This window comes from Scyliorhinus torazame, chromosome 5 (assembly GCF_047496885.1).
Source record: "Scyliorhinus torazame isolate Kashiwa2021f chromosome 5, sScyTor2.1, whole genome shotgun sequence".
NCBI lineage: Eukaryota > Metazoa > Chordata > Chondrichthyes > Carcharhiniformes > Scyliorhinidae > Scyliorhinus > Scyliorhinus torazame.
Genome location: NC_092711.1, coordinates 150,896,736 through 150,906,237, shown reverse-complemented (window position 1 = coordinate 150,906,237; position 9,502 = coordinate 150,896,736). Strand labels below are relative to the sequence as shown.

Genomic DNA, 9,502 nt, shown 5'->3' with positions numbered 1-9,502 from the left:
GATTTTGGAGCCGGAATTTGAATATCTTACGTTGGGAATGCGCTGCCCAGTCTCCAGGTAACGGATCGGAGCTGGAGGACTGAGAGCCGACTGGTCCTCCAGCCAATCAGAGATAATGAGGGGCGGGCCTGGAGGACTGAGACTGCCGCTTGGCCCTCCAGCCAGTCAGAGTTAATGAGGTGCGGGTCTGGAGGACTGTGTCAGCCATTTGAGTGAATGAGGGGCGGGATTGGAGGACTGAAACAAACGCATGGTCCTCCAGCACGCAGTGAATGAGGGGCGGGTCTGGAGGACTCAGAGAGCCGCTCGGTCCTCCAGTCAATCAGAGAGAATGAGGGGCGGGGCTAGAGGACGGAGACAGCCGCTCGGTCCTTCAGCCAGTCAGAGTGAATGAGGGGCGGGGTCTAACCTTATTGTTTCCCCTCCCCATCCTCCACTCACTGAACAAATATTTTGGGCATTAACTTGAGCCTGGTCCTGGGAAAGAATTTCCCGAACCAGAATCAGGGAGCTGACAACTATTCATCAGGTTTTGCGGCTCCACAGTGTATTTCCAAATCCTTCCACCCACCTCCTGAGTTTTGCTCGGGCTCTCCAAAACGAACAGGCCCATTATTCCGAATGCGCATGCTCCAAACACCGACAATGCCGCTTGCGTCCCAACGTCGACCGGTAATGCGCATGTCCATAGCAGAGAGGCAGCTGCGCATGTGCAGAGACCCACCCCCCGCCCTGACTTCCCGCTGAAATGTTGACGAAAGGAAAGAGTGGGCCACCGGAAGGACTTTGGCCCTCCAGCCAATCAGAGCGCGGGCTTTGTGTGAATGAATATTGAGCTTTACCCAGACTGATACTTCCTCTTGTCTCCAACATCTGTGAGTAAAATACTTTATTTTCTCCCCCTTTCCATTTATTTTCTCATTCTGATCTTTAATTGGTGACTTGCAGCAACCGAAGGGAAAGGAAGTGAATCCAGGGAGGGTGCAAACTCTGCAAAGGTTGGCCCAGGTCTCTCTCTCTCTCTCTGAAAGACATTGACATCCTTTGCTCCCTCAGCTTGACACATTTATTTGTCTGGCTAAAATGATGGTACCTTTTATGATTCGCCAGACCCGAGAACACCAAGATCACCTGTCTGCCACCCCCGAGAACAAAACCACACAACCTAGTCAGATGCCCCCTGTCAAGCTCCACTTAACACAGGAGGAGGTTGTGTTGACCCTGTACAGTCTCACTCCACACCCCCTCCACAGAAACCAGATCCAATTCCCCCTTCTACTTTCTCCTCACCTCATTCAGTGGAGCTTGCTTCGCAGACTGTAGATATCTGAAATCCTACCCTCACCCACGTCAGCAAGAGATAGAATCCAAATCATCAGAGACGGCAGGGGTGCTAAAGGAAACGCCGAGATCTCCTTACGTAGGAAATCATGCATCTAAGAAAATTAGAGCTCGCGAGTTGTAATTTTTCCACCAGTTCATCAAAACCAATAAACCTGCCGTTCACAAACAAGTCACCAAACTTTTCCAGAGCTTCCCTCCTCCAGGACCTAAATCTAAATCCGTAGGCAAAAAGTGGTGAGTCCCATAGAGAGGGGCCAACAACAATATTGAGCTGAGCCAATAGCGTTGCCTGAACTGTCTCCAAACCCTCAGTGTAGCCACCACCACAGGGCTCAAGGTACATTTCATAGGAGAAAACGGAAGCAAGGCATTAACCAAGGCCCGTAAACTGGACCCTGACAAGTGCCTGTCTCCATCTGCCCCCATATAGAATTCAGATCTCTGAATAACCCCAGCACCCTTTCAATATTGGCTGCTCAATAATAGAACAAAGAAAAGTACAGCACAGGAACAGGCCTTTCAGCCCTCCAAGCCTGTGCCGACCATGCTGCCCGACTAAACTACAATCTTCTACACTTCCTGGGTCCGTATCCCTCTATTCCCATCCTATTCATGTATTTGTCAAGACGCCCCTTAAATGTCACGATCGTCCCTGCTTCCACCACCTCCTCCGGTAGTGAGTTCCAGGCACCCACTACCCTCTGTGTAAAAAAACTTGCCTCGTACATCTACTCTAAACCTTGCCCCTCGCACCTTAAACCTATGCCCCCGAGTAATTGACCCCTCTACCCTGGGGAAAAGCCTCTGACTATCCACTCTGTCTATGCCCCTCACAATTTTGTAGATCTCTATCAGATCGCCCTTCAACCTCCGTCGTTCCAGTGAGAACAAACCAAGTTTATTCAACCGTTCCTCATAGCTAATGCTCTCCATACCAGGCAACATTCTGGTACATCTCTTCTGCACCCTCTCTAAAGTCTCCACATCCGTCTGGTAGTGTGGCGACCAGAATTGAACACTAAACTCCAAGCGTGGCCTAACTAAGGTTCTATACAGCTGCAACATGACTTGTCAATTCTTATACTCAATGCCCCGGCCAATGAAGGCAAGCATACTGTATGCCTTCTTGACTACCTTCTCCACCTGTGTTGCCCCTTTCAGTGACCTGTGTGGACCTGTACACCTAGATCTCTCTGACTTTCAATACTCTTGAGGGGTCTACCATTCACTGTATATTCCCTACCTGCATTAGACCTTCCAAAATGCATTACCTCACATTTGTTCGGATTAAACTCCATCTGCCATCTCTCCGCCCAAGTCTCCAAAACAATCTAAATCCTGCTGTATCCTCTGACAGTCCTCATCGCTATCCGCAATTCCACCAACCTTTGTGTCGTCTGCAAACTTACTAATCAGACTAGTTACATTTTCCTCCAAATCATTTATATATACTACAAACAGCAAAGGTCCCAGCACTGATCCCTGCGGAACACCACTAGTCACAGCCCTCCAATTAGAAAAGCATCCTTCCATTGCTCCTCTCTGCCTTCTATGACCTAGCCAGTTCTGTATCCACCTTGCCAGCTCACTCCTGATCCTGTGTGACTTCACCTTTTGTACTAGTCTACCATGAGGGACCTTGTCAAAGGCCTTACTGAAGTCCATATAGACAACATCCACTGCCCTACCTGCATCAATCATCTTAGTGACCTCCTCGAAAAACTCTATCAAGTTAGTGAGACATGACCTCCCCTTCACAAAACCATGCTGCCTCTCACTAATACGTCCATTTGCTTCCAAACGGGAGTAGATCCTGTCTCGAAGAATTCTCTCCAGTAATTTCCCTATCACTGACGTAACGTTCACCGGCCTGTAGTTCCCTGGATTATCCTTGCTACCCTTCTTAAACAGATGAAATATGGCTAAGCCTGTCTCTCTCTCTCTGCAGGAATGTCCTGCAAATCCTCGGGGTCCTTCCCACCCAAATGAAAGAAGTAATCAGCGTATTGATTTTAACATTGGATGATTTGTGAAGAAAGATAAAAGATAGGGAGACATTGGAAAAGAAACAGCAACCTCGGAAGGATGTTCATGTTAACCATCTGAACCCTGTCGGCCAAAGACAGTGGGAGGTTGCCACCTCTGCAAATCTGCCCTGACCTCATTCACCAGCCGAGCAAACTGACATTTCTGAAGAGAGGCCCACTCGTGGGCTACCTGGATTCCCAGATAACCAAGCTGGATCTGGCAAGGTTAAAAGGCAACATCCCCAGGTCAGCCCCCCTCTCTGGGGGATCACCAGATAATATGAGCTCTTGTCCGGATTTACTCTGTACCCAGAAAAGGAGTCAAAACTCCACAAAAGCTTCATTATCTCATCCATCATGGAGACTGGGTCCGTGATATAAAGAAGCAGATCATCTGCATACAGGGACACCCTGTGCTCTCTCCCTCGCCTCTCTAACCCTGTCCATCACCCGGAAAACCTCAACATAGTAGCCAATGGCTTTATTCATAGTATTATCGAATTCCTACAGTACAGAAGGAGGCAATTCGGCCCATCAAGTCTGCACCGCCCCTCTGAAAGAGCATCCTACCTAGGCCCACACCTCTACCCTATTCCTGTAACCCAACCATCCCCTTTTGGACACTAGGGGGATGTTTATCACGGCCGGTCCACCTCACCTGAACATCTTTGGTCTGTGGGAGGAAACCGGAGCTCCAGGAGGAAACCCACTCAGATACGAGGAGAAAGGGCAAACTCCACACAGACAGTCACCCAAGGCTGGAATTGAACCCGGGTCCATGGTGCTGTGAGGCAGCAGTGCTAACCACTGTGCCACCATGCCACCCCAAGGCAAACAGAAGCAGAGACAGTGGGCAACACTGCCTTGTGCCCCTATCCAACTGAAAATAACCTGAGCTCAGCATATTTGTATAAACACTAGTGGTGGGAGGCCTTTATAACAACGGATCCAAGGTATGAATTTCTGCCCCCCAATCTGCTCCATGAAGTTAGATGGGTTCTTGATTAATAAGGGGATCAGGGGTTATGGGGAGAACGCAGGAGAATGGGGATGAGAAAATATCAGCCATGATTGAATGGCGGAGCAGACTCGATGGGCCGAGTGGCCTAATTCTGCTCCTATGTCATATGGTCTTATGAAAGTCACCACCACTTTGGCCACCCCGAAGGAATCACAGACCTGGGCATAGATCGGTCAGACTAGGATCCAAAACACAATTAAAGTCTCCCCCCAAGATTAGCTGATGTGTGTCCAAGTCAGGAATAGAGGTCAGTAATTTATTAATATAAACTGTGATCGTCCCAATTCGGAGTGGACACATGTACTGGGACTATCAAGGTGCCCACGAAAGACCCACTGACAATCACGTGTCTCCCATTCGGATCTGTCAGAATTCGAAAAGCTGAAAAAGAAACGCTTTTACTTATCAACACTGCGGTCCCCTGGGACCTACATCTGTCGCACCCAAGCCTTCCGTAACCGTGTCTGATCCTGACCCGCAAATGGCTCTCCTGCAAAAACACCACATCCGCATTCAAACTCTTCACATAAGCGAATATCCCTGATCTCTTCACTAGACCGTTCAACGCCCTCACATCCTCACATTCCAAATGGCCAGTCGGATTGAGGGTTTACCCCCCACCCACCCCGTACCCCAGTCAGCCATATCCACCAAAAGAGATCATTCTAAAATGACTGAAAAAGTATCGGCATCGAGCCCACCTGAGTCGGCCACCAGGCCCCCAACAAAACAGAGCAAAGAGCAAGCTGTAGTCACTGTCGATAAACCCTCCCCATCCCCCAGCTCCTCATCCTCCAGCTCCCCATCCCCCAGCTCCCCATCCCCCAGCTCCCCATCCCCCAGCTCCCCATCCCCCAGCTTCCCATGCCCCAGCTCCCCATGCCCCAGCTCCCCATGCCCCAGCTCCCCATGCCCCAGCTCCCCATCCCCCAGCTCCCCATCCCCCAGCTCCCCATGCCCCAGCTCCCCATGCCCCAGCTCCCCATGCCCCAGCTCCCCATCCCCCAGCTCCCCATCCCCCAGCTCTCCATCCCCCAGCTCTCCATCCCCCAGCTCCCCATCCCCCAGCTCCCCATCTCCCTGCCTCTCATTAAAACCACAACCAAAAGCCCGAAGAACCCCCCCAGACCCTCAGCTCAACAATCCTTGCTCAACAATCCTTAACGCCAAACAGAACCAACACACTCAGCCCATAATCTAAAACCTATACTATGTTAATGAGCTGCAGTTACCCCCACCACTTCGTTCCCATTAACTACCTTCTTCAGCTCGCAGGGCAACTCCCCCCCGGGGCATATAAAACTGAGTAACCATAACAAACCCCCCCCTCCCACCTGCACCCAACTTTAAATAAAGGAAACCCCCACCCCCACAAAAAAACAGTCAAATACAAACTGGTACAAGAAACCCCAACAAGACCCCAAAACCACAATCCCTCTCCAAAAACAACAAGACCCCATATATAATACAAAAATACCGAGCCTGAGCTTCCTCACAAAAGCATCGGCATCATCCAGCGCCTCAAAAGTAGTGGTCTTTTGAATTAAAACTCACTGGGAGGTGTGCTGGGTAAACCACCCCAAACCGAACACCACGTATGAAAAGTGCAGCCTTGGGCTTGATAAATGCCGCCCTCTTTTTTGGCAGCTCCGCCCCCACATCCTGATGGGGCCTGATGGCATGGCTATCCCATTTGTAGTTACGGTGATCATTCGCCCACCTCAGGACTCGTTCCTTATCCCGGTAACTGTGGAACCTGACAGTAATTGCCCGAGGTGGCTCTCCTGGGCAAGGCGTCTGACAGAGCGAGTGATGGGCCCCATCCAGCTCAGGAAGGAACAACTGTTCACCCTCCCCACCATCTTCCCAAACATCCTGGACGTGTATTCAGTCGGGTGCGGGCCCTCCAATCCCTCCAGCAGCCCCAGAACGCGAAGAGTTTGTCTCCTGAAGCGATTCTCTAAGTCGTCTACTTTGGCACATAGAGATTTGTTATTATCAGCCAAAAGACCATCTTAGCCTCTAAAGAGACAATCCGCTTGCTCTTCATCGAAAGAGCCACCCCCATGCCCTGCACCCTTTACCGTTTATCAATTGAATAGGAGCTGGGGGCTTCTCGGTTGATATAGGGAAATCCTCGGAGATAGTCGGCTGTTGTTAAGATGCCCATGAGCATCTCAACTGACAACACCATAACTTTCGCTTCGGCAGCAGCCGCCTCCGCCATTTTGTTTCCAATGAGCCTGGAAAAGAATCTGAATCGGATGACGATTCTTTGCCCGCTGGCTTCTTCAAACTTGGTTTCTTGGACATTTCCACAGTAATTGAGCTTTATCCCATTGACAAATTTGAAATATCCCCAAACCCCCTCAAAGACCGGGTGAAAAAGATGGAAAACAAAGTCCCCGGATGAGAGCTGCCTCATATGCGGCCGCTCCCGACATGTCGCAACCGGAAGTCCCCGTGTGTTCTGAGTTTCTGTCCTGTACTGACACTGATGTGTTTTGTAAATTGTTTTTACAGGACATTAGAAAAGGAGGAATTACAGACAGATATCTCAAACTAAGCGTCTCGATCAGACTGAGTCACTCGATTCATCAGGGCATGAACATCATCGGACTTTGAATCTAGAAGGAGAAATGTTTGCCTCGTCTGTTGGCTTGAGAAGATTTTAAAACATCAGTGTGACTGGAAAAGCACCGAGACACACACACCCGAGTGAGAGTGTTCCAGAGCACTGACTGTGGAAAGAGCTCTAATCAGTTACACAGCCTGAAAAAACAGCAGGAAGAGACCGTACACGTGTTGTGTGTGTGAACAAGGCGTCAACTGATTGTCCGCCCTGGAGAGACACAAATAGACCCAAAATATGGAGAAACGATGGAAATGTGGGGACTGTGGGAAGGGATTCAGATTCCCATCTGCGCTGGAGATTCATCGACGCATTCACACTGGGGAGAGGCCATTCACCTGCTCTCAGTGTGGGAAAGGATTCATTTCCTCATCCAACCTGCAGAGACACCAGCGAGTTTACACAGGGGAGAGGCCGTTTGCCTGCTCCCAGTGTGGGAAGGGATTCACTCAGTTGATCAGCCTGCAGATACACCAGCGAACTCACACTGGGGAGAGGTTGTTCACCTGCTCCCAGTGTGGGAAAGGATTCACTCGATTCGATAACTTGCAGTCACATCAGCGAGTTCACACTGGGGAGAGGCCGTTCACCTGCTCCCAGTGTGGGAAGGGATTCACTCGCTTATCCCACCTGCAGACACACCAGCGAGTTCACACTGGGGAGAAGCCATTCACCTGCTCCCAGTGTGGGAAGGCATTCACTCATATGTCCAGCCAGCAGTCACACCAGCGAGTTCACACTGGGGAGAGGACATTCGCCTGCTCCCAGTGTGGGAAGGGATTCACTCCGTTATCCCACCTGCAGATACACCAGCGAGTTCACACTGGGGAGAGGCCATTCACCTGTTCTCAGTGTGGGAAGACATTCACTTTGTTATCCAACCTGCGGGCACACCGTCGAGTTCACACTGGGGAGAAGCCATTCGCCTGCTCTCATTGTAGGAAGGGATTCACTCGGTTATCCAACCTACAGAGACACCAGCGAGTTCACACTGGGGAGAAGCCATTCACCTGCTCTCCGTGTGGGAAGGGATTCACTCAGTTATCCCATCTGCAGGCACATCAGCGAGTTCACACTGGGGAGAGTTTGTTCACCTGCTCTGAATGTGGGAAGGGATTCCGTGATTCATCGCAGCTTCTGAGACACAAACAAGTTCACAAGTGATTACAGGGGTTGGATTCTGCTGTTAGTGTTGCTACTCTCAATTACATCCAGGACTACATTTTGTTCATTCTGACAGTTGGTCAATGGGGATGGTTGGATAGTTTCCTCTACTGGACTGGCCGGTCTCATGACTTTGACTCCAGTGGGCTGTTGCTCTTCGAGCCTTGTTGCGAATACCTGGTTTCAAATTTCACAAGGATCACAGATTGAAAGTTGGTTTGGAAGTTGGAAGATGTTTCCTTCCCATTTCTGTTTGGATCCCCCTAAAGCATGCCACCTTGCCATGGAGATGGGCCATGGAGGGTACATGGTTCTTTTGTTTAATTTATCTCGTGTTTCTCGCAGAAGAAAATTATCAAGGTATGGGGCAGGTTGTCTGACATGGACTGAGAAACAACATTAAATGGTGTGATGGGAGACAGGCAATAACTAATATTTCAGGGGATTGGTTAGCTCAGTTGGCTGGATGGCTGGTTTGTGATACTGAGCGACACCAACAGCGTGGGTTCAACTGCCGTACCGGCTGAGGCCATCCATGAAGGCCCCGCCTCCTCAACATTGTCCCTCGTCTGAGGTGTGGTGACCCTCAGATTAAATCACCACCAGTCAGCTCACTCTCTCTCTCACAAAGGGGGATGCTCGTATGGAATTCTGACAATGGTACCAGCCAGTAACAAGGTTAAGATAAGTGAGTTATGTATACACGAGACCCAAGGATGGTCGATGAGGGGGTCTGGAAGGCATCATGAGTTCATGAGTAACCCCCTAGCTGTCCATGAGCTGATCACGCAATTCCCTGCTGCCCAGTAACCACTTTCATTGGATCTACCAGTCAATGTGTGTAATCTACAATCATTGTGATTGGATCGTGTCCGGCTGAGTTGGGCTGACTAACTATTTGAAATTGTATAAATGGTGATGATTCCCTTTGTTCAGTGGAGAGGTATCTGCCTTTGCCCAGAGGCTTACTCCCCGCCGGTGTTACAACAATAAACTGTTTGGTGTTTGAAGCGGACCTGAATGTCGAGGGATTCTTTTGGATTCATTCCCGCTCACAGGAGCATAACCTACTTTTGTATTCAATTGCCCTCACAATAAACAATAACATTCTATTAGCTTTCCTAATTACTTGTTGTACCTGTATACTCGCCTTTTGTGATTCATGCTCTTGGACACCCAGATCCCTCTGAATCTCAGAGCTCTGCAATCTCTCACCGTTTAGATAAGAAGCTTTTTTATTCTTCCTGCCAAAATGGACAATTTCACATTTTCCCACATTATTCTCCATTTTGCATATTTTTTCCACTCACTTAA

At 49.6% G+C, this 9,502-nt stretch overlaps 1 protein-coding gene across 2 annotated transcripts; it reads left to right on the top strand.

Moving 5' to 3' along the window:
- Positions 1-447: 447 nt before the first annotated feature.
- On the top strand, positions 448-9,276 carry LOC140422075 (uncharacterized). Of its 2 annotated transcripts, XM_072507074.1 has the most exons (3): positions 448-875; positions 3,293-3,617; positions 6,916-9,276. In XM_072507074.1, the coding sequence occupies exon 3, from the start codon at positions 7,262-7,264 to the stop codon at positions 8,186-8,188; it is 927 nt and encodes a 308-aa protein (XP_072363175.1). In that variant the 5' UTR covers positions 448-875; positions 3,293-3,617; positions 6,916-7,261; the 3' UTR covers positions 8,189-9,276. The 2 variants fall into 2 exon arrangements, with proteins under 2 accessions (XP_072363175.1, XP_072363176.1); XM_072507075.1 differs by lacking the exon at positions 3,293-3,617.
- Positions 9,277-9,502: the final 226 nt, after the last annotated feature.

What these genes read in the sequence shown, in the direction of transcription:
- LOC140422075 (XM_072507075.1), top strand. Translation starts at nt 7,262, where the DNA reads ATGGAGAAACGATGGAAATGTGGGGACTGTGGGAAGGGATTCAGATTC.